Source organism: Diaphorina citri, unplaced genomic scaffold (genome assembly GCF_000475195.1).
Source record: "Diaphorina citri unplaced genomic scaffold, Diaci psyllid genome assembly version 1.1 scaffold103, whole genome shotgun sequence".
Classification (NCBI taxonomy): Eukaryota; Metazoa; Arthropoda; class Insecta; order Hemiptera; family Psyllidae; genus Diaphorina; species Diaphorina citri.
In genome coordinates, this window is record NW_007377540.1 from 310,995 (window position 1) to 334,441 (window position 23,447).

General features: G+C 42.5%; 5 protein-coding genes across 5 annotated transcripts in view; all 5 read right to left on the reverse strand.

The window, feature by feature from the left end:
* Nucleotides 1-2,670: 2,670 nt before the first annotated feature.
* On the reverse strand, nucleotides 2,671-5,888 carry LOC103524548 (CUB domain-containing protein 2-like). Its single transcript, XM_017449656.1, has 2 exons — nucleotides 5,687-5,888; nucleotides 2,671-2,885 (listed from the first exon to the last, which is right to left on the reverse strand). The coding sequence occupies exons 1-2, from the start codon at nucleotides 5,886-5,888 to the stop codon at nucleotides 2,671-2,673; spliced, it is 417 nt and encodes a 138-aa protein (XP_017305145.1).
* A 450-nt stretch (nucleotides 5,889-6,338) lies between these two features.
* On the reverse strand, nucleotides 6,339-8,249 carry LOC113465418 (inactive serine protease PAMR1-like). The gene is made up of 3 exons (XM_026819929.1): nucleotides 7,902-8,249; nucleotides 6,997-7,165; nucleotides 6,339-6,418 (listed from the first exon to the last, which is right to left on the reverse strand). The coding sequence occupies exons 1-3, from the start codon at nucleotides 8,004-8,006 to the stop codon at nucleotides 6,339-6,341; spliced, it is 354 nt and encodes a 117-aa protein (XP_026675730.1). The 5' UTR covers nucleotides 8,007-8,249.
* LOC113465415 (cubilin-like) lies at nucleotides 8,044-10,778 on the reverse strand. The gene is made up of 5 exons (XM_026819926.1): nucleotides 10,714-10,778; nucleotides 10,039-10,354; nucleotides 9,167-9,313; nucleotides 8,132-8,246; nucleotides 8,044-8,083 (listed from the first exon to the last, which is right to left on the reverse strand). Exons 1-5 carry the CDS (start codon nucleotides 10,744-10,746, stop codon nucleotides 8,044-8,046), a joined length of 651 nt encoding a protein of 216 aa, XP_026675727.1. The 5' UTR covers nucleotides 10,747-10,778.
* An 87-nt stretch (nucleotides 10,779-10,865) lies between these two features.
* LOC103524549 (cubilin-like) lies at nucleotides 10,866-20,294 on the reverse strand. The gene is made up of 11 exons (XM_026819927.1): nucleotides 20,167-20,294; nucleotides 19,577-19,753; nucleotides 17,054-17,296; nucleotides 16,530-16,668; nucleotides 13,700-13,800; nucleotides 13,025-13,340; nucleotides 12,423-12,569; nucleotides 11,884-11,950; nucleotides 11,364-11,484; nucleotides 11,182-11,232; nucleotides 10,866-11,042 (listed from the first exon to the last, which is right to left on the reverse strand). Exons 1-11 carry the CDS (start codon nucleotides 20,212-20,214, stop codon nucleotides 10,866-10,868), a joined length of 1,587 nt encoding a protein of 528 aa, XP_026675728.1. The 5' UTR covers nucleotides 20,215-20,294.
* Nucleotides 20,295-20,493: 199 nt separating this feature from the next.
* Nucleotides 20,494-23,447, reverse strand: part of LOC103524550 (ATP-dependent RNA helicase DDX55) — a 35,363-nt gene continuing 32,409 nt past the window's right edge. Inside the window, 3 exon segments of the mRNA XM_026819928.1 lie at nucleotides 20,494-20,568; nucleotides 20,689-20,793; nucleotides 21,262-21,565. Coding sequence (XP_026675729.1) covers nucleotides 20,494-20,568; nucleotides 20,689-20,793; nucleotides 21,262-21,565 — 484 coding nt within the window.

Below are 23,447 nucleotides of genomic sequence, written 5' to 3' on the forward strand. Positions count from 1 at the left end.
AAAATAGCAAAGGTTGAGTGTGAAGGGCATCTACTCGTAAAATTTGTAGCCAAAACCAAATGTCAGCCCAAAGCAATCACCCTAGCTAGGGCTGATTGAGAGGCTGACGAAAAACGCCGACCCCGTCTGTACACGGGAAAAGGCGAAGAAAAAGAAGAAGAAGAATACAGAGACAGAGGGTAAAAAAATTACTCTTTTAATCGCTACTTAAATTTCTTTTTCAGCAAGGGATATTCCAATTCGCACTCTACATACCGTACTTCCAAGTAATCCGTGTCCCCGCAAGTAGGATTGCAGAAGTATCGCTCCAATTGGAAAGTGGTAAAGTTGAGCCGAATCTGCTGCCCCCGGGGTACGGTTAGGGTCCAAACACACAGCATGTTGGGGGGATAGGGGTCTGGATATTGGGGAGACGTTAGGGTACCCTCGGGCGAATAGAAGTTACCACCACACGCTGAGGGGGAACAATTCAATAGAATAGAATAGAAGGGAAAGAATTCAATAGAATAGAATTCAATAGAATAGAAGGGAAAGAATTCAATAGAATAGAATTCAAGAGAATAGAATAGAAGGGAAAGAATTCAATAGAATAGAATTCAAGAGAATAGAATAGAAGGGAAAGAATTCAATAGAATAGAATAGAAGGGAAAGAATTCAAGAGAATAGAATAGAAGGGAAAGAATTCAATAGAATAGAATTCAAGAGAATAGAATAGAAGGGAAAGAATTCAATAGAATAGAATTCTAGAGAATAGAATAGAAGGGAAAGAATTCAATAGAATAGAATTCAAGAGAATAGAATAGAAGGGAAAGAATTCAATAGAATAGAATTCAAGTGCCACCTTCAAATACCTGACGAAACAAATTGGAAATTTCAGTAGGCGTCCACAACGGAGAACCCACCATAACCTAGTACCATGCTGATTAATAGAAGGTGCCTTGACGACACAACGGTGCTTTGACCATAGCTCAGACCGTAGTCCCTCTCCTTCTTCTTCGTTTTCACCGCCTTTTATTGTGTTCATGTTCAGACGGGGTCGGCGTTTTTTGTCAGCCCCTCAATCAGCCCTAGGGTGATTGTTTTAGGCTGACATTTCAGGCTGGTCAAGAGAATAGAATAGAAGGGAAAGAATTCAAGAGAATAGAATAGAAGGGAAAGAATTCAAGAGAATAGAATAGAAGGGAAAGAATTCAAGAGAATAGAATAGAAGGGAAAGAATTCAATAGAATAGAATAGAAGGGAAAGAATTCAAGAGAATAGAATAGAAGGGAAAGAATTCAATAGAATAGAATTCAAGAGAATAGAATAGAAGGGAAAGAATTCAATAGAATAGAATTCAATTCTGATAGCAAATAGGTAGTATTGAGAAGAGAGAAGAATATTGGAAACACTACGAAAAAGGAAAGCGAGCTGGATTGGACATATTTTATTCTGATAGCAAATAGGTAGTATTGAGAAGAGAGAAGAATATTGGAAACACTACGAAAAAGGAAAGCGAGCTGGATTGGACATATTTTACGTAGGGATTGTTTGCGGAGACGAATCATAGAAGGAGCAATGGAAGGAAGGAGATCAAAAGACCTTAGCAGTTACAGTTCCGTCTATCAAACCTAAATAATAATAATAATAATAATACCAAGGATACAGAAAGAAAACTTATGTACTTACTGGTGGATAAATTGACCGCCATGTAACTCAGAGCAAAGGACGCAGAACTGGGAGTTCCTGATCTGAATGAAGTCTTGGGCTTCTTTAACACTAGAGTAACCACATTACCAACTGAAGTCATGGGCCCTGGTGTCCTTGCACCATGCAGCCTGAAAACAATACACAAATCACACTTATACTTCCGTGTCCATGGCACCTATCTCAAGATGTTTGAAGGATTGGGGGGGCTCCCTCCTTCCATGTCCCACACTACGCAAACTGACACGATTAACCCAGTGATAACGTGCTTGCGTGCCATGCAGAAGGTCCGGGGTTCGATGCCCACCATCGACAAAAAATTGTACCTGTTTTTTTTTTTTTTTTTTTTCTTGAACTCACTTTGTGGACCCGGCCTTTAAAAGTTATCCAACTTGAACTGTCTTTGAGGACCAGGCCCTTGGTATTGGTATAAGTAGGGCCGTCGGCTTTAACAAACGCCCTTTGTCTCTGCGACCAGGTTAGATCTTTTGTGACATTGGACCAGGCCGTTGAAAGTTATCCAACTTTTTAATATCAATTCAAATCTCAAATTCTTTGTGGTAAAGCAGAGCTTTTTCACAACTTTTGTAGATATCACAATATTACTAAGTGCCTCCTTTGCAATCAATTTCCATATTTCAATAATCTTTTTACACTGATAATGCCGCCACTGGTCGCTACTTGACTACAGTAGCTTCTCAAGAAAAACGAGGTCCCCACGAGGCTGAGTGCACCCCGAACTCCAAGCACAGAGCCGAAAAAAACTTCGACCCCGCCGGGAATCGAACCCGGGCCTCCTGCGTGCAAGCCTAGTGTGATACCCACTCGGCCACGGAGGTTGCTAAAAAATAAATACCTTTTAAGGCCCACTCCAGACGGAAACCTTTTCCTCTGGACGCGAAGTAAGCTGAGTGGAAGTGTACAACCGCCATATTGGAGGTGGTAGTGAGCGCCCCCAGCGGCTTTTCAAGCGCAACTGTTCTATTAAATCTCAGGGATATTAATCACCTTGACAGACTCATACGGGCAGGCTTTCTTCTTGTCCGGAGCTCGCAGTCCCATAGCCTGAAAGTCGAGTGTTATGATTTTGCCGGGGGGTTGGGATATGGTATACTGGCATAGCCGACTGGTAGGGTACCCACGCGGGTACAACGGGGACTTCAGGTCCCCGCGGGGACTCGTGAACACGCCCCCACACACTGAAAGAAAAAAAAAAATTCGACCCAACCACCAAATTTTTCTTTAACTGTCTCACCTATCCATAATTCGGCCAGGCCTCGTAACATTGTCATACACTTCCAAATTGAGCAGATTCTCATGGTACTGCTTCAGCATATTCCGACTAGCCATAATGCTATACCCGAACCATCTGGTCTCCGGATCATCACTGGCTCCCACACTAAATGAGATCCAAGTTAACTGTAGAGCATTGCCAGGGGGGACGGATAGGATCCATTCACACGAGGACGGGGGAGAACGGGAGGTGAACGAAATGAGACCGGAACTTTCTGTGTAGATACCGCCACAACCTAGTGGAAAGAAAGTAAGAATAGAATTGAATTTGCTATGGTCTGAATTAAAAGTACAATTGATTATAGAATGACATTACTTCTTAATGAATGGATAGGGTTAATTCACACGAGGCAGGAGGGAACGAAATGAGTCCGGAACTTGCTGTGTAGATACCGCCACAACCTAGGTATGATAAAGGAAACAAGTTGGATTATAGTGGATAGTCATAGCCCGCCTTGAAATTCAAGGAAAATTTAATGAAATCAAGGAAAATTCAATCAGTAATTACTTGTGGTAAAGCAGCAGTCTTTTCACTACTTTTGTAGAAAATGACAGAAAAAGGAAACAAGAATTGAATTGAATATAATAAAAAATACGATAAAGTTGTAGCCAAAACCAAGTGTCAGCCCAAAGCAATCAGCCTAGTTAGGGCTGATTGAGAGGCTGACAAAAAACGCCGACCCCGTCTGTACACGGGAAAAGGCAAAGATTTGTGGTAAAGCAGCAGTCTTTTCACTACTTTTGTAGAAAATAACAGAAAAAGGAAACAAGAATTGAATTGAATATAATAAAAAATACGATAAAGTTGTAGCCAAAACCAAGAGTCAGCCCAAAGCAATCAGCCTAGTTAGGGCTGATTGAGAGGCTGACAAAAAACGCCGACCCCGTCTGTACACGGGAAAAGGCAAAGAAAAGAAGAAAATGACTTACCAAGATCAAGCGTGGAATAATTGGCATGGAATCCAAACCTATCCGATTCTTCGCCTGAGACTCCATCAGTCTTGAACTCCAAATATAGCACGTTATATTTGGAGACCATAGTAGTAGGAATATTAGTACCACAGTATTCTCCTATGAGACTGTGATTCTTAGAGTCACCATCGTACACCTGGAAGGCGAGAAACAACTTTTTTAAGATGAGAGAACTGTTAATTCGGATCTGGAGGTTGGTGGTTCGAGTCCAAGTCAAGTCATAAAATTTAGCGTAGTGTATTGAGCGGGGAACGACATTTGTGACGAGCATTTATACTTTATGCTTGTCACAATTAAAATTCCTTTTTATTGTGCTTTATTCAGACTGTTGAAGTAAGAACATAAAGTTCCCTTATCCTTTTGCACAACAGTTAGGCCGCGGGTTCGCCCGGGGCGGATTTTATTCTGAGCAGATGTTCGTTCTAGCCCCAAATGGAGCCCCCAAAGGCCCAAGGTGGCTTTCAATAATTAGATACTTAAATTCCTGATTCTTCTTTGAATTGTAAGCATGAAAGCTCTAGATCGCCGTTTCCATCGGTCGCCGGGGCGGATTTTATCCTGAACGGATAATGTTCGTTCTCGGAACGTCTGGCTTTAACCTATCCTGTTTTCCTCCTCTCTGCGATTGTAAATATTTCAATATTTTTAACGGGTTGCTATCTAGTGTTCTCATGTTGACCCAGTACTTGAATGGGAATTTGTAAGCATGAAAGCTCTAGATCGCCGTTTCCATTGGTCGCCGGGGCGGATTTTATCCTGAACGGATAATGTTCGTTCTCGGAACGTCTGGCTTTAACCTATCCTGTCTTCCTCCTCTCTGCGATTGTAAATATTTCAATATTTTTAACGGGTTGCTATCTAGTGTTCTCATGTTGACCCAGTACTTGAATGGGAATATACCCATCCGTAAAAGCTGGAGCTTGTGCCACGGATGGGGAAAAAATAATAAAAACAAAAATAATAAAAATAAAAAACAAACAATCAAATAACAAAGTCCCTAATCATGTATTGTGGCCCATTTGACACACATCTTAGGTCAGCCACTCACTATCAGGTAGACCTGACAGGTACATAGGTACTGTAGCAAAGCTCACCCAGATCCAGGCTGATTCCCAAATGTGAGGTGGTTTTTAGTTGGTACAAATCCAATTGATGGTGAATTGATCTCATTCACCACGCGATTATCTTAAAAAAAAAGAAAGGAAGATTTTCCACCTCTACGATAAAAAAAGACCTGACAGGTACACCTGATCAGTTCCGCCTTTTAGGTCTATCAGCTCAGCCTTTCAGGGGTGTGTGCTCATCAGGTATCAGGTAGACCTGACAGTGAGAGGCCTTGATCTCATTCACCACGCGATTATCTTAAAAAAATGAAAGGAAGATTTTCCACCTCTACGATAAAAAAAGACCTGACAGGTACATCTGATCAGTTCCGCCTTTTAGGTCTATCAGCTCAGCCTTTCAGGGGTGTGTGCTCATCAGGTATCAGGTAGACCTGACAGTGAGAGGCTGGTCTTATGCACAAACTGGAAGATTGTTCTTTCAAATCTGAATGGTGCTTCAAAAAGAGAGATGGGTGATTGCTGGATAAATATTTTGTTAGCAGAGTTGTCTCCTCGTAGTAACCGAGTATCGGTGACATGGCTTTTTTTTTAGGCTTTAACGGCAGGATTCTCACTTAGTGAGCTCTTCCACCCCACGCTTTTCAGTCCTACCTATTACAATGCGGTCCTACCTGTTTCATAATGAATGGAGAAGGAAGGTTTCGTGGCACCCCATACATATTTCGTCTTGTACACAAGTCGTACAGTGTTGCCAGAACTGGTAAGAGGAGCCAGGGAGGAGGCCCCATCACAGAACTTGGACATGAGACTGGTAGAGTGACCGTTGTACACCTGGCAACATTGGACAGGGTTGAGAAATAAGGAAAAAAGCATTTTTATTTATTTTATTTTTTCATTTTATTTCTTTCCTCCTCCTCTTCTTCTTCTTCTTCTTCTTCTTCTTCTTCTTCTTCTTCCTTCTACGAATCTACGACCTTCAAGGCCAGTTCCCACTTGTCGCGAGTTTCATCCGACTGTAGGCAATGCAATTTAAATGAGTGTTCCCACTACACACAACACGATTTTTTTCCGATCTACAAGTGGGAACGGACCTTTAACTTGATAACGGCCCTATTTTTTTTTTTTTTTTTTTTTTTTTACGGCTTTCTTTTAAGTAGCAGGGTTCTCCTAGAGGAGCTCTTGCACCCAACCACTAAATTTTTCCTTCACTGTGACCCTTTAAGATATTTCACCAGGGAGGTCTTGAATTCTCCTAGACTTTGTGAGTCTCTTATATCCCTATGAAGAGAATTCCATAATCTAACTGCAGATACATGGTAAGAATTACCGGTTCGAATCCTGAAGCTGGCTGGAACTTATGTCTCCCTCAGGGAACGTGAAGGTGCCGCCACAGCCAGGTACACCTGAAAAGGACAAGGTCCCGGGTTCGACGCCCAACATTGACAAAAAAAAAATATTTGCACTCGTTTTTCGTCTGCAAATATTTAAACCGGTTACTTTCTGGTGTTCTCGTGTTGACCCAGCACCTATATGGGAAGTATTGTCTCTTCTCGCCCATCTGATGAGGGACATACTATGGGATGGGCATACCACAGCCAGGTACACCTGAAAAGGACAAGGTCCCGGGTTCGACGCCCAACATTGACAAAAAAAAATATTTGCACTCGTTTTTCGTCTGCGAATATTTAAACCGGTTACTTCCTGGTGTTCTCGTGTTGACCCAGCACCTATATGGGAAGTATTGTCTCTTCTCGCCCATCTGATGAGGGACATACTATGGGATGGGCATGCTACGACACAGATCACGAGGTCAATGTAGTAATTGTTTTAGTGCTATGAAATAAAAAAGAAAATGAAATACTCATCTAAAAAACTAAAAAAAAAAATTATTCAGAAAATGAAATAAATAGGAAAATTTTCAAATTACCACAAAAAAAAGTTAAGTCAGAGAGCGGACTCGAACTGACAGCCTCCGACTTACCAGGCACGGGTCGGTAGGTGATTTGCAGCCTCGTGTTGCCTTTAACATCAGGCAGGTCAGACGGCCACACTAGGGCTTGGGGACCACTGGTTGTCACAGGAGAGAGGTTGCGGCCCGACTGGCACACTTTGAGAAGCACTGGACTGTACACCATCTCACCATCATTGATCTGAAAAATAAATAAATTTGACTTTCTTGGTCTGAGGATTTGACTTTCTTGGTCTGAGAATCTGACTTTCTTGGTTTGTCGAAATACCACTAACCTGAGAGCAACGGTACCTAAAAAAAAAAAAAAAAAAAAAAAAAAAAAATGAAACGGGACCTAAAAAAAAAAAAAAAAAAAAAAAAAATAGATATGACATTTGGGAGATCTACTCCCAAAACTTTTTCGGCATTTCTAACCGTTTAGTCAGTAGAGCTAAACACCGCCAAAAAACAGTCAAAATACCGCCCACCACTGCGATCAGATATGAACACTAAAGGACCTTGTATTTTAATTTTTATCAAAATCGGAAACAAAAAGTTTGCCGGGCATATCTGGGTTAACCAAAAGTGTTGCACCTTGTCCTTTGTCATATTTCAGGGCTGCATAGTGCATACCAAATCTCAAGGCTCTAGCTCTTCCCGTTCTTGAGATATCTTGATTACTTAGGCCAGCCACTCACTATCAGGTAGACCTGACAGGTACACCTGATCAGGTCCGCCTGTTAGGTCTACATAATAGTGTGTGTGCTCATGAGGTATCAGGTAGACCTTCTCAGTCGTACCTGTCAGGTCTACCTGATAGTGTGTGTGCTTATCAAATATCAGGCAGACCTGAACAGGTGTACCTGTCAGTTCTACCTGACAGTAAGTGGCTGGCCTAACAGTTTTTTTTAACTTTCAAAGTTCTATTCGTCAGTTACCTTTAGGCAGTCGTCAGCATTGTTGGATCCCAGTTCAACATCAGAGATGGTCAACTCTAGTCGGTACCCAGGGGTGGCTGATAGAGACCACATACATGTGTGCATCTTGGTGTAATAGCGAGGATAACCAGGCGTGGATATGCTACCCGGGGATGTGATGTTGTGCAGCGAGAATACGCAATCTAAGGGGAAAATAATGTAATACAGTGACGTCAGAGTATAGTCGGTACCCAGGGGTGGCTGATAGAGACCATATACATGTGTGCATCTTGGTGTAATAGCGAGAATAACCAGGCGTGGATATGCTACCCGGGGATGTGATGTTGTGCAGTGAGAATACGCAATCTAAGGGGAAAATAATGTAATACAGTGACGTCAGAGTATAGTCGGTACCCAGGGGTGGCTGATAGAGACCATATACATGTGTGCATCTTGGTGTAATAGCGAGGATAACCAGGCGTGGATATGCTATCCGGGGATGTGATGTTATGCAGCGAGAATACGCAATCTAAGGGGAAAATAATGTAGGTAAAACAGTGACGTCAGAGTATAGTCGGTACCCAGGGGTGGCTGATAGAGACCATATACATGTGTGCATCTTGGTGTAATAGCGAGAATAACTCAGTCTGGTAGACACCCTGAATAGACCTTGTTTATCCTGCCCGAATAGAACTGGAGTCTAAACAAAGTCTCATAAGTCCTGTGTTTGATACCGTTATCTTATATTTTTGAGGTCTTGGGCGTATAGTTTCAACGCCCTCTAAACCCAAAACCTCAATTCAGCGAATCAGCACTTAAAAAAAAACTACACGGATTTAATATGGTACATACCCCAGGGATAAAATAAGGGGCGGTATTGATGCCTTGGGCATTCAACCCCTATTGATTAATGTCATATCGTGTGATCCTGACTTTACTTGAATTTCCCTCTATTCTTGAAAAAAAAACCCCTTCTGTAATATCATGTTATAACTTTAGCGATGAGGCCAAGTTCATCATAGAACAAAGGCCAGTATCATGGAACAAGGGCCAATACTCTATCATGAAACAAGGGCCAATACTCTATCATGAAACAATGACCAATACTCTATTATGGAACAAGGGCCAATACTTTATTATGGAACAAGGACCAATACTTTATTATGGAACAAGGGCCAATACTTTATTGTGGAACAAGGGCCAATACTTTATCATGGGACAAGGGCCAATACTCTATCATGGAACAAGGGCCAATACTCTATCATGGAACAAGGGCCAATACTCACCCATCATTTGATCTGCACAGTACGGGCCTGAGTACCCATCTGGGCAGAGACAGCGGACTTCAAACTGAGAGGTTGTCGTGCAGGTTCCCCCGTTTTCACACGGATTATTCAAACATGATAGGTTCATGCTCACTTCACAATTCTTTCCTGAAAATGGTCCAAAAAGTGAGTGGTTGATTGTAGAACTCAATATAAAAATAGTAAAAAGAGCCATAGAACTCCCCCCGTTCTTACACGGATTATCCATACATGATAGGTTCATGCTAACTTCACAATTCTTTCCTGAAAATGGTCCAAAAAGTGAGTGGTTGATTGTAGAACTCAATATAAAAATAGTAAAAAGAGCCATAGAACTCCCCCCGTTCTTACACGGATTATCCATACATGATAGGTTCATGCTAACTTCACAATTCTTTCCTGAAAATGGTCCAAAAAGTGAGTGGTTGATTGTAGAACTCAATATAAAAATAGTAAAAAGAGCCATAGAACTCCCCCCGTTCTTACACGGATTATCCATACATGATAGGTTCATGCTAACTTCACAATTCTTTCCTGAAAATGAACCGAAAAGTGAGTGCTTACTTTAGATTTCACTCAAAGAAGAAAAGAAAATACAGAGCCTTTTTGACTTTTAGGAATCCACCTTTGAAGGCTCAGACCAACCGGCAACTGTTCGATTAAATTCAGGGCAAAAGTTTTGAACAAGCTCAAGAAAGTTCGAGAAATGTACGGTTCGGGCGCTAAGTTGCACTACTTGGCCCCTTTCTTTTTCGGTAAGATAAGACCTTGGCAGATAAAGTTCCCTTAATCAGACCTCTTTAAAAATAATTCATCTTGTGATCATTTCAGACTTACCAGTAATTCAGACTCACCAGTAAAGCCCGGTTCACATTGGCACCGATATCCGCGATCCCCAATCGGGGCACAAATCCCGCCGTGTTCACAAGTAACCCCTCCACACGGGTTCCCACTCATCCCATAAGCACATCCCATCAGCCCCACCCCACTACCACCCATCCCGGGTGGGCAGGTACAGCTGATCACGCTACGCACTGTGTCGGAAGTTTCACGACATGTGGCTAGGGGGTGGCAGCCTCCGTTCTGCACGGAACACCCTGTGGTCCCCTGCCGACAAGTGGTACCATCTCCTACCCAGCCGTGAGGACATTGACCGCATTTACGATAACCCTGAGGGGAGAGAAGAATACATTAGAATAGAATATCTTGGTCAAATGAGACTAAAAAGTCCCGAATGAGACTAAAAAAAGATAAAATTACAGTAGTCAAAACAGGTGAGGAAACTCATACATACATACATACATACATATGCCTACAATATGTACATACCTTAAGGTAGAAACACACTACTATCACGCCACGTGAGCTCATGAGTAGTCAGAAAGACTTTAATCAAAGTTCTCCCATAATATGGTAGGTGGTATCAAGATAGCTGCACTGCCCTCACATCACGTGAGCTCAAGTAACATGATAGTAGTGTGGTCCTATCTTAAGTTGAAGTGTAAATTTTCCGCTTTCCGATAGCTTACCTGTGTGTTGATACACTCCACATACGGGGTCATACTACAGCCCCCATTGTTCACCAAACACTCGTCTACATCCACACAGTAAAGACCGTAGGCTTTAATGGCAGGATTCTCACTTAGTGAGCTCTTCCACCCACGCTTTTCAGTCCTACCTATTACAATGCGGTCCTACCTGTTTCATAATGAATGGAGAAGGAAGGTTTCGTGGCACCCCATACATATTTCGTCTTGTACACAAGTCGTACAGTGTTGCCAGAACTGGTAAGAGGAGCCAGGGAGGAGGCCCCATCACAGAACTTGGACATGAGACTGGTAGAGTGACCGTTGTACACCTGGCAACATTGGACAGGGTTGAGAAATAAGGAAAAAAGCATTTTTATTTATTTTATTTTTTCATTTTATTTCTTTCCTCTTCTTCTTCTTCTTCTTCTTCTTCTTCTTCTTCTTCTTCTTCTTCTTCTTCTTCTTCTTCTTCTTCTTCTGATGAGAGCTAGCGTCGGTGGGGAATTCAGCGTCACGAAGCTGGAAACAAGAATTTTGCATGTTACCTAACGATAACTTTAGAACTGTAGGACGTCACATCGCTAGGTGGCAGAGCGTGAGGAGAACAGAATCGGCCCAAAAAGTACAATTCACTTCGTTTGTTCAATTACCTCAAGATAATTGTCGATGCAATCTCCGCGCTTAGAGTACACGGTGAACTTGCTGAAGCTGATGGTCAGGACTCGATCCACGACCCCCGAGTCCAGAGTCCAAATACACGAGTGTACTGACTGAATGGGAAGTATTGTGTCTCTTCTCGCCCATCTGATGAGAGACAAACTACGGGATGGGCAATCGGGCATGCTACGATACAGACCATACGAGACTAATGTAGCAGCTATTTTACTCCTACAAAATAATGTACGGCGTTAAATAAAAAAACCTTGCAATTCACTCCGTTCGTTCAATAATAATTAGATATTGTTAGTTCCTTACCTGTCGGACAGGGGGCGCATTGGAAGGAGCCAGGGGTGTTAATACACTGGACAGGGGGGGATACAGAACACACCGGGGTCTTAGTGTTACACTCATTGATGTCCTTGTTACATACCCCGCCTGGGCCGTTAGACCAGCCCTGAAATTATTCAATAGAAAATTAGAATGGAATATATATACCCTGTCTGTACTGACCGCGTATTGTATCCGTTCAGAGAGTTGTGCAGAGTTCCATTGCTTCGAACTATAGTGCCACCACATGCTGGAATCAAGAAATAAAGGATTTTTTTAAGAGGTTTGATAGAGAGAACTGTAACTCCTAAGGTCATATCGTCCCGAAATTGAAGAGAGAAGGAAGACTTGAGAAAGCCAGCCGTTCCGAGGAGGAACATTATCCGTTCAGGATCCGCGGCTTGGAGCTTGCAAGGCAGACGCCCTACCAACCACGTTAACTAGACTGGCAAAGGAATTTTGAACGGTGTTAAGAATACCTAATAAAACGCTTGTCAATAATACCATTCCGCAATTATTACACCTATATAAATTTTATGACTTGACTTGGACTCCAACCACCAACCTCCAGATCAGGGCCGTATTTAGGGAGGGGGGGGGCGAACTTCATTTTTCTCCTTTACCATAGGCCAGACTTGGAGCACGGAGTTTCTTTTCTCTAATATCACGTCATAACTTTGACGATGAGGCCAAGTTTATCATAGAACAAGGCCAATACTTACCCATCATTTGATCTGCACAGTACGGGCCTGAGTACCCATCTGGGCAGAGACAGCGGACTTCCAACTGAGAGGTTGTCGTGCAGGTTCCCCCGTTCTCACACGGATTATTCAAACATGATAGGTTCATGCTCACTTCACAATTCTTTCCTGAAAATGGTCCAAAAAGTGAGTGGTTGATTGTAGAACTCAATATAAAAATAGTAAAAAGAGCCATAGAACTCCCCCCGTTCTTACACGGATTATCCATACATGATAGGTTCATGCTAACTTCACAATTCTTTCCTGAAAATGAACCGAAAAGTGAGTGCTTACTTTAGATTTCACTCAAAGAAGAAAAGAAAATACAGAGCCTTTTTGACTTTTAGGAATCCACCTTTGAAGGCTCAGACCAACCGGCAACTGTTCGATTAAATTCAGGGCAAAAGTTTTGAACAAGCTCAAGAAAGTTCGAGAAATGTACGGTTCGGGCGCTAAGTTGCACTACTTGGCCCCTTTCTTTTTCGGTAAGATAAGACCTTGGCAGATAAAGTTCCCTTAATCAGACCTCTTTAAAAATAATTCATCTTGTGATCATTTCAGACTTACCAGTAATTCAGACTCACCAGTAAAGCCCGGTTCACATTGGCACCGATATCCGCGATCCCCAATCGGGGCACAAATCCCGCCGTGTTCACAAGTAACCCCTCCACACGGGTTCCCACTCATCCCATAAGCACATCCCATCAGCCCCACCCCACTACCACCCATCCCGGGTGGGCAGGTACAGCTGATCACGCTACGCACTGTGTCGGAAGTTTCACGACATGTGGCTAGGGGGTGGCAGCCTCCGTTCTGCACGGAACACCCTGTGGTCCCCTGCCGACAAGTGGTACCATCTCCTACCCAGCCGTGAGGACATTGACCGCATTTACGATAACCCTGAGGGGAGAGAAGAATACATTAGAATAGAATATCTTGGTCAAATGAGACTAAAAAGTCCCGAATGAGACTAAAAAAAGATAAAATTACAGTAGTCAAAACAGGTGAGGAAACTCATACATACATACATACATACATATGCCTACAATATGTACATACCTTAAGGTAGAAACACACTACTATCACGCCACGTGAGCTCATGAGTAGTCAGAAAGACTTTAATCAAAGTTCTCCCATAATATGGTAGGTGGTATCAAGATAGCTGCACTGCCCTCACATCACGTGAGCTCAAGTAACATGATAGTAGTGTGGTCCTATCTTAAGTCGAATCTTAAATTTTCCGCTTTCCGATAGCTTACCTGTGTGTTGATACACTCCACATACGGGGTCATACTACAGCCTCCATTGTTCACCAAACACTCGTCTACATCCACACAGTAAAGACCGTTCCCTGTATATCCTGAAAACGAAAAATATTGTGCTTTATTCATGAAGTGTAAATTTTCCGCTTTCCGATAGCTTACCTGTGTGTTGATACACTCCACATACGGGGTCATACTACAGCCCCCATTGTTCACCAAACACTCGTCTACATCCACACAGTAAAGACCGTTCCCTGTATATCCTGAAAACGAAAAATATTGTGCTTTATTCAGTGGTGTAGTGGTTAGCGCGGTGGTGTAGTGGTCAAGGCGCTCGCCTGGTAAACAGGAGGGCGTGGGTTCAATCCCAGCTGAGGTATGGAATTTTATCCTCAATATAACCGAAAAGTGAGTGCTTACTTTAGATTTCACTCAAAGAAGAAAAGAAAATACAGAGCCTTTTTGACTTTTAGGAATCCACCTTTGAAGGCTCGGACCAACCGGCAACCGTTCGATTAAATTCTGGGCAAAAGTTTTGAACAAGCTCGAGAAAGTTCGAGAAATGTACGGTTCGGGCGCCAAGTTGCACTACTTGGCCCCCAAGTTCCGCTATTCGGAACACAAGTTTTTCTTTTTCGGGAAGATAAGACCTTGGCAGATAAAGTTCCCTTAATCAGACCTCTTTAAAAATAATTCATCTTGTGATCATTTCAGACTTACCAGTAATTAGACCAACCGGCAACTGTTCGATTAAATTCAGGGCAAAAGTTTTGAACAAGCTCAAGAAAGTTCGAGAAATGTACGGTTCGGGCGCTAAGTTGCACTACTTGGCCCCTTTCTTTTTCGGTAAGATAAGACCTTGGCAGATAAAGTTCCCTTAATCAGACCTCTTTAAAAATAATTCATCTTGTGATCATTTCAGACTTACCAGTAATTCAGACTCACCAGTAAAGCCCGGTTCACATTGGCACCGATATCCGCGATCCCCAATCGGGGCACAAATCCCGCCGTGTTCACAAGTAACCCCTCCACACGGGTTCCCACTCATCCCATAAGCACATCCCATCAGCCCCACCCCACTACCACCCATCCCGGGTGGGCAGGTACAGCTGATCACGCTACGCACTGTGTCGGAAGTTTCACGACATGTGGCTAGGGGGTAGCAGCCTCCGTTCTGCACAGAACACCCTGTGGTCCCCTGCCGACAAGTGGTGCCGTCTCCTACCCAGCCGTGAGGACATTGGCCGCATTTACGATAACCCTGAGGGGAGAGAAGAATACATTAGAATAGAATATCTTGGTCAAATGAGACTAAAAAGTCCCGAATGAGACGGCAGCCTCCGTTCTGCACGGAACACCCTGTGGTCCCCTGCCGACAAGTGGTACCATCTCCTACCCAGCCGTGAGGACATTGACCGCATTTACGATAACCCTGAGGGGAGAGAAGAATACATTAGAATAGAATATCTTGGTCAAATGAGACTAAAAAGTCCCGAATGAGACTAAAAAAAGATAAAATTACAGTAGTCAAAACAGGTGAGGAAACTCATACATACATACATACATACATATGCCTACAATATGTACATACCTTAAGGTAGAAACACACTACTATCACGCCACGTGAGCTCATGAGTAGTCAGAAAGACTTTAATCAAAGTTCTCCCATAATATGGTAGGTGGTATCAAGATAGCTGCACTGCCCTCACATCACGTGAGCTCAAGTAACATGATAGTAGTGTGGTCCTATCTTAAGTTGAAGTGTAAATTTTCCGCTTTCCGATAGCTTACCTGTGTGTTGATACACTCCACATACGGGGTCATACTACAGCCCCCATTGTTCACCAAACACTCGTCTACATCCACACAGTAAAGACCGTTCCCTGTATATCCTGAAAACGAAAAATATTGTGCTTTATTCAGTGGTGTAGTGGTTAGCGCGGTGTAATTCGGATCTGGAGGTTGGTGGTTCGAGTCCAAGTCAAGTCATAAAATTTAGCGTAGTGTATTGAGCGGGGAACGACATTTGTGACGAGCATTTATACTTTATGCTTGTCACAATTAAAATTCCTTTTTATTGTGCTTTATTCAGACTGTTGAAGTAAGAACATAAAGTTCCCTTATCCTTTTGCACAACAGTTAGGCCGCGGGTTCGCCCGGGGCGGATTTTATTCTGAGCAGATGTTCGTTCTAGCCCCAAATGGAGCCCCCAAAGGCCCAAGGTGGCTTTCAATAATTAGATACTTAAATTCCTGATTCTTCTTTGAATTGTAAGCATGAAAGCTCTAGATCGCCGTTTCCATCGGTCGCCGGGGCGGATTTTATCCTGAACGGATAATGTTCGTTCTCGGAACGTCTGGCTTTAACCTATCCTGTTTTCCTCCTCTCTGCGATTGTAAATATTTCAATATTTTTAACGGGTTGCTATCTAGTGTTCTCATGTTGACCCAGTACTTGAATGGGAAGTATTGTGTCTCTTCTCGCCCATCTGATGAGAGACAAACTACGGGATGGGCAATTGGGCATGCTACGACACAGACCACACGAGACTAAAGTAACAGGTGTTTCTTTGCTACGAAATAAAAACGGCGGTGAAACACTCATGAGAAAGATTTTTTTTTCTTTTCATTGAAATAAAAGTCATCCCTGATGTGCGTTAATTTTTTCTCCCTAAATCTGTTCAAGATTTGCCGCTTAAAAAATAAATGAATAAATAAACACCACTACAACATTTCCGCTCGTACTAAATGAGTTTCATTTTGGTTTCAGATATTCGGAGATGGCGCGTCGTATACGTCAGCGTTTGGAACACAAAGGAGTTCCTTACCTGTCGGACAGGGGGCGCATTGGAAGGAGCCAGGGGTGTTAATACACTGGACAGGGGGGGATACAGAACACACCGGGGTCTTAGTGTTACACTCATTGATGTCCTTGTTACATACCCCGCCTGGGCCGTTAGACCAGCCCTGAAATTATTCAATAGAAAATTAGAATGGAATATACCCTGCTTATACTGTACTGCCAGAATGAGACTGATAAGTCCCTTCACTCCCGCAGTCTAAACAATAATAATAGTGCTTGTTTATACTGCACCCATAGGACTGAAAAGTCCCTTTACTCCAGCAATAGGCTAGTACTATTACTGTAGTCAAATTCTCAAATTATATTGAGGATAAAATTCCACACCTCGGATGGGATTGAACCCACGACCTCCTAATTACTAAGCGAGCTAAGCTATGAAGGAGAGGAGAATAATTGTCTCCTATAAAGTCTGAGTGCACCCCCATTCCACGTGAAGTTTTTAGCGTCACAATGTACGCCATGGTAGTGCGGCGGACCGCCAAGACTTACCTCATCACAAACACACACATAAGAGCCTCCCTGCTCTCTACAAGATCCATGACCACACAATTCGGCATCTGAAACTCCATTACACGTGAAGTTTTTAGCGTTACAGTGTACGCCATAGTAGTGCGGGGGACAAATACATTGGAAGCCGCCCGGAATGTTAACACAGGTACCTCCGTTGTGACATCCGTCTTCTGTGGATTTGAACTTGGCACATTCGTTGACGTCCGTATCACATGCGGGACCCTGTAACAGAGGAACATCCGATGAAATAGGTACCCTGTAAGTTTTTTTTTTTTTTTTTTTTAATTGGCAAGAGTGTAATAGCGAGGATAACCAGGCGTGGATATGCTACCCGGGGATGTGATGTTGTGCAGCGAGAATACGCAATCTAAGGGAACAGGGGACAATATTGAACTTAGCTGAACGAAGTGAGTTCCAAATTTTAATACTGACAGTGTGAAAAAAAAAATAATAATAATAACAGAAATAAAAATATGTTCGTCACCAATATAGGTATTGTTCCTCGATCAATAGGTACTAGGTAGTAACTTTTTTATGGGTTTCACATCACTTCATAATTGCTAAATTCAAATTACCAGTCCTCGCATTAGTCACCAGCCTGAGTGAAGCCGGGAAAAGCCAACGATTGCAAAGATGGTAAAACTTTTGTGACGGATTCAATCGTTACCGTCAGGCGGAATTCTGATCTGAAAGTAAGTGGATCGAGTCCAAATCAAGTCATAAAGATCTCCCTAGGGTCCTGGGATTAAAAAAAGGAGGTTCGATTGAGGGAACTGTAACTACTTAGATCTTATCGTCCCAAAATCTAAGAGAGAAGGAGAGGATAACAGAAAGCCAGCCGTTCCGAGAACGAAAGGGCGGGAATCGACCTAGCGACCTAGCGCTTAGGGATTTCTTATTTCCCAGCCAGAGGGACACAGACATAGGAACCTGTTGTAAAGGTCGATACAGGTACTGCCATTTCTGCACGGGTTACCTAGACATTTATTCTTCAAGATGTTACAATGAAATTGTCCCTACTTCCCTCTTCCCTAGGGTTTGTTCGACTCCTTTAAGAATTGAACCACTCACCAAAGGGCATGCTTTTAAAATTGGACCGCTCACTAAAGGGCACGCTTTTAGAATTGGACCGCTCACTAAAGGGCACGCTTTTAAAATAGGACCACTCACTAAAGGGCAAGCTTTTAAAATTGGACCTCTCACTAAAGGGCACGCTTTTAGAATTGGACCACTCAGTAAAGGGCAAGTTGTGACGGATTGAATCGTTACCGCTAGGCGGAATTCTGATCTAAAAGTAAGTGGATCGAGTCCAAGTCAAGTCATAAAGATCTCCCTAGGGTCCTGGGATTAAAAAAAGGAGGTCCGATTGAGGGAACTGTAACTACTTAGGTCTTATCGTCCCAAAATCCAAGAGAGAAGGAGAGGATAAGAGAAAGCCAGCCGTTCCGAGAACGAAAGGGCGGGAATCGAACTAGCGACCTAGCGCTTAGGGATTTCTTACTTCCCAGCCAGAGGGACACAGACATAGGAACCTGTTGTAAAGGTCGATACAGGTACCGCCATTTCTGCAAGGGTTAACTAGACATTTATTCTTCAAGATGAAATTGTCCCTACTTCCCTAGGGTTTGTTCGACTCCTTTAAGAATCGAACCACTCACCAAAGGGCATGCTTTTAAAATTGGACCGCTCACTAAAGGGCACGCTTTTAAAATTGGACCGCTCACTAAAGGGCAAGCTTTTAAAATTGGACCACTCACTAAAGGGCAAGCTTTTAAAATTGGACCTCTCACTAAAGGGCACGCTTTTAGAATTGGACCACTCAGTAAAGGGCAAGCTTTTAAAATTGGACCGCTCACTAAAGGGCACGCTTTTAAAATTGGACCACTCACTAAAGGGCACGCTTTTAAAATTGGACCACTCACTAAAGGGCAAGCTTTTATTATTGGACCTCTCACTAAAGGGCACGCTTTTGAAATTGGACCACTCAGTAAAGGGCAAGCTTTTAAAATTGGAAGACTCACTAAAGGGCAAGCTTTTAAAATTGGACCACTCACTAAAGGGCACACCTTTAGAATTGGACCACTCACTAAAGGGCACGCTTTTAGAATTGGACCACTCAATAACCGGCACACTTTCCCCCCCTCAAGAGCAGCCCGGAACTCCAAGTCAAGTAGTCAAGTCATAAAGTCATAGAGTTGTTCTGAAGATGGCCATAGTAATGGTCGAAATATATCAACTCGTCTGTCCTTTTATCTCTAGTCTTGTTTTTTAACGTCTATGCCTTTAGAATTGGACCACTCACTAAAGGGCACGCTTTTAGAATTGAACCACTCAATAACCGGCACACTTTCCCCCCTCAAATTGTTTTCTTACCTCCCAGCCCGCAGGACATAGACACAGGAACCGGTTGTAAAGGTCGATACAGGTACCGCCATTTCTGCACGGGTTTCCTAGACAAAGAAATATGTACAAGTCATAAAATTATCCCTATTGTTTTGTTACCTCCCAGCCCGCAGGACATAGACACAGGAACCGGTTGTAAAGGTCGATACAGGTACCGCCATTTCTGCACGGGTTTCCTAGACATTCATTCTTCCTCAGGTTTGCTGTTACCTTCTTGAGTTGGCGATCTATTCGTTTCACTTTGATGTTAAGGTCGGATAGGGTTGAACTCGAACCCTGTGGAAATAATAGGAAATATTTGACCTCCTGAGATCATTGCTACTTTGGTACTTTGATATACATACCTACTTTGGTTTCGTTTTTGTTGAATATTATTTTTTTCACCCCTGTTGTGACGTTAAATACTTTTGAACCCTACCAACATTTAAGGCAGGGTAATTGTTGATCTTACGTTAAATTATTTTGATGGTTGGCAAAATATATGGGCTGGTGCGCTGTCTTACTATTGGCCAACAGTTCTCCAACCATGTAACAATGAGTTGGGAAATGGTTGCATGGTTATAGGGTTGGGTTGCTCTGCGATTTCCCAACCATCGATGTTGTTAGGGTACGGCCTTCCAAAGTACATGGAAGTTTTGCTAGTTTATATAAGGTCTACAGTTGACACAACTAATAGAATGACTACTTACCCCTCTGGGAGCAGATATACTAGCATTGCCAGACCCCAGCTGTTGCATTTTCCTAATCAGTCCGTCCCTGCCCTCGACTGCGCGGACTAGACGGTACAGTTTCTGCTGTATGGGGGGCAGAACAAAATATTTGACCTCCTGAGATCATTGCTACTTTGGTACTTTGATGTACCTACTTTGGTTTCGTTTTTGTTGAATATTATTTTTCTCGCCCCTGTTGTGACGTTAAATACTTTTGAACCCTACCAACATTTAAGGTAGGGTAATTGTTGATCTTACGTTATATTATTTTGATGGTTGGCAAAATATATGGGCTGGTGCGCTGTCTTACTGTTGGCCAACAGTTCTCCAACCATGTAACAATGAGTTGGGAAATGGTTGCATGGTTAGGGTTGGGTTGCTCTGTGATTTCCCAACCATCGATGTTGTTAGGGTACGGCCTTCCAAAGCACATGAAAACCCGTTTTGCTATTAGTTTTTATAAGGTCTACAGTTGACACAACTAATAGAATGACTACTTACCCCTCTGGGAGCAGATATACTAGCATTGCCAGACTCCAGCTGTTGCATTTTCCTAATCAGTCCGTCCCTGCCCTCGACTGCGCGGACTAGACGGTACAGTTTCTGCTGTATGGGGGGCAGAACCAGTACATTAACATTATAAAAGGAAAATGGGCTTTTTTGCGACTTAAACTATCATGTTTACAAAATAATAAGAAGAAATGACTTCATAGGACTATTTAAGGTTAATGAACTGTACCTCGGAACCGTTTTTCCATTACTTTGAAGCAGATTCTTTTACATCCGAAAACGGAAAAGTTTGGCCAGAAAATTTCCGTCCCAACCGGGATTCGAATTCGGTCCATCCAGGTTGAGAGTCATTGCTCTTCAACACTCGGCCACAGAGGCTGGACAAAAAAGTTTTCTTACCATCAGTAGGGGAAAATAATAACAGTTGGCTTTTTTGTTCTGGTAAATAAAAATTAATCTAGTAAAAAAAGCGAACTGTTATCATTTTCCCCTATTGAGTGTTGTGTATAATTTTGTATATCCTTAAAAGTTAACAACTTTTTAATAAGGTTTCTTAGTTCTTACCTTTTTCTTCTTCAGTTTCTTCATAAGAGCAATGTCCTTGGCTAATTCTCTCAGATCCTCTTCACTCACTGCGTTCCTCTTCCTCTTCTTCTTCTCCACGCCACTCGCCTCCTTCTGCTGTTTCACCTCCTTCCTCTTCAGTCTCTTCTCACTGGACGCCTCCTTCTTGGCTTTCTTTTCCGACCACGCCACGGTTTGTTTCTTCTTCTTGCCTTTGCCCCCCTTGGGCTTGGCGTCCGGCCACTGCCCTGTCTCCTCGTAGACCTGGAGATTTTTTTTGCGCTTCGCCTCCTTGTCTGGATTTCTGGAGGAGGATTGAAAATATTAAGGACCGTTTACACGCTACGTCTTAAGGCCCGTTTCCACTTGTCGTGAGTTTCATCCGATTTTTTCCTGAATGTCTTGTAGGCAATGTAATTTAAATGGGCGTGTTCCCACTACACGACACTTTTTTTTTCCGAACAACACAAAATGTCCTTGTAGGCAATGTAATTTAAATGGGCGTGTTCCCACTACACGACACTTTTTTTTCCGAACAACACAAAATGTCCTTGTAGGCAATGTAATTTAAATGAGAGTGTTCCCACTACACACGACACGATTTTTTTTTTAAAAGTTTTTTTTCTAGTAAGACTCGAACCACAACCCTCCGGATTACAAATCCAACGTTCTACGTTTGAGCTACAGGTGCTGTTGCCCCATAGAAAAAGTCAGAACTTACCAGGCCGCTAAGCTGAACCAGGTTTTCGCTGTTCAAATAAACCTGCCCGGAGCCGGATGTGAGAAGGGTTATATTGCGATCGCGGCCCGCCTGAAGCTTCAAATTGCCATTCTCGGAGAACAGTTTGGGCTGGTCGGAGAAGGGGTCTTGCGCCCGGGCCCAGGACAGGACTAAGTAGACTAGGAGGAAAGGGGTCACCATAGCAGAGGGGCGCCTGAAAACGGCTGAGGAAGAGAATAGATTAAAGTCGGTGACGGCTGGCTTTCTCCTATCCTGCCGTTATTCTCTCTTTCATTTCGGGACGATAGGTCCTCAGTTGTTACAGTTCCCTCTATTAACTTTTTTAATAATAAAACAATACTTTCTCATTACTAGTATAGTTCCGCTATATATTAGTAAAATAAAAAGGTTTAAAACCACGGAATATCTCTGGGAAAGAGTGACTGGGGTTATGAAAAAAAAAAAAACACTTTTTTTAAATTAACTTCTGAGCCAATGAGTCAAATCCCAACTCCCTATATCAACGGGGAATTGAGTGAGTTACATTTAGATCTGACTTATTGTTGTTGACTAAGTAGTTCACAAAAGCTCTTTTTCATAACTCACTCACTGTGGATATTTTTTACTCGAGAATGAGTTCAATCCGAGATTGACCCCACAAAATAACGCCACACTTACGTGATCCATTACACGCGAGGCATTTCAAAAAACTGAGACCTTATTATATCCTATTCCTAAGATCTACATTTTGACACTAAAATGGGGAAAAAATCTCAAGCTCGACTGTTTTTAACTCCTTTTTTAAAAAAAACTTTTAACTCTTTTTTTTAACTACTTTTATTAACTTTTCTAATTTCTTTTTTTAACTACTTTTATTTACTTCTCTTATCTCTTTTTTATAACTACTAATTTTTCTTAACTCGACTTTTTCCAACTTTTCTTTACTCTTAACCGCGACTTATTTCGTGTCTAACCTAACACAATCAGCTTATCAGTGAGAAGCTGAGAAGAGTAATCAACAAGACAATTGGAAAGTCCACACAGAGGCGCGTTGACGATACAATCTCTTACGAAAGAGTAGGTAGAAGATACCTACCATGTTATTTACGTTAGTAAAAGATATCTTACGAACTTATTTATGCAAAGTACATTTGTATGTCAGATTGTCTGAAAGACCTGTCTGTCAGGCGGTCTGAGCGTGAGTGGCAAGCATTAGCTGAATTATTCGTTAAGCTTAAACCAACTTTTTGCCAGTCCGCTAAAAGGAAGAAAACTACTTCAAATACTCACTTGTAAGGTATGTCAACTTTTTGCCAGTCCACTAAAAGGAAGAAAACTACTTCAAATACTCACTTGTAAGGTATGTCAACTTTTTGCCAGTCCGCTAAAAGGAAGAAAACTACTTCAAATACTCACTTGTAAGGTATGTCAACTTTTTGCCAGTCCACTAAAAGGAAGAAAACTA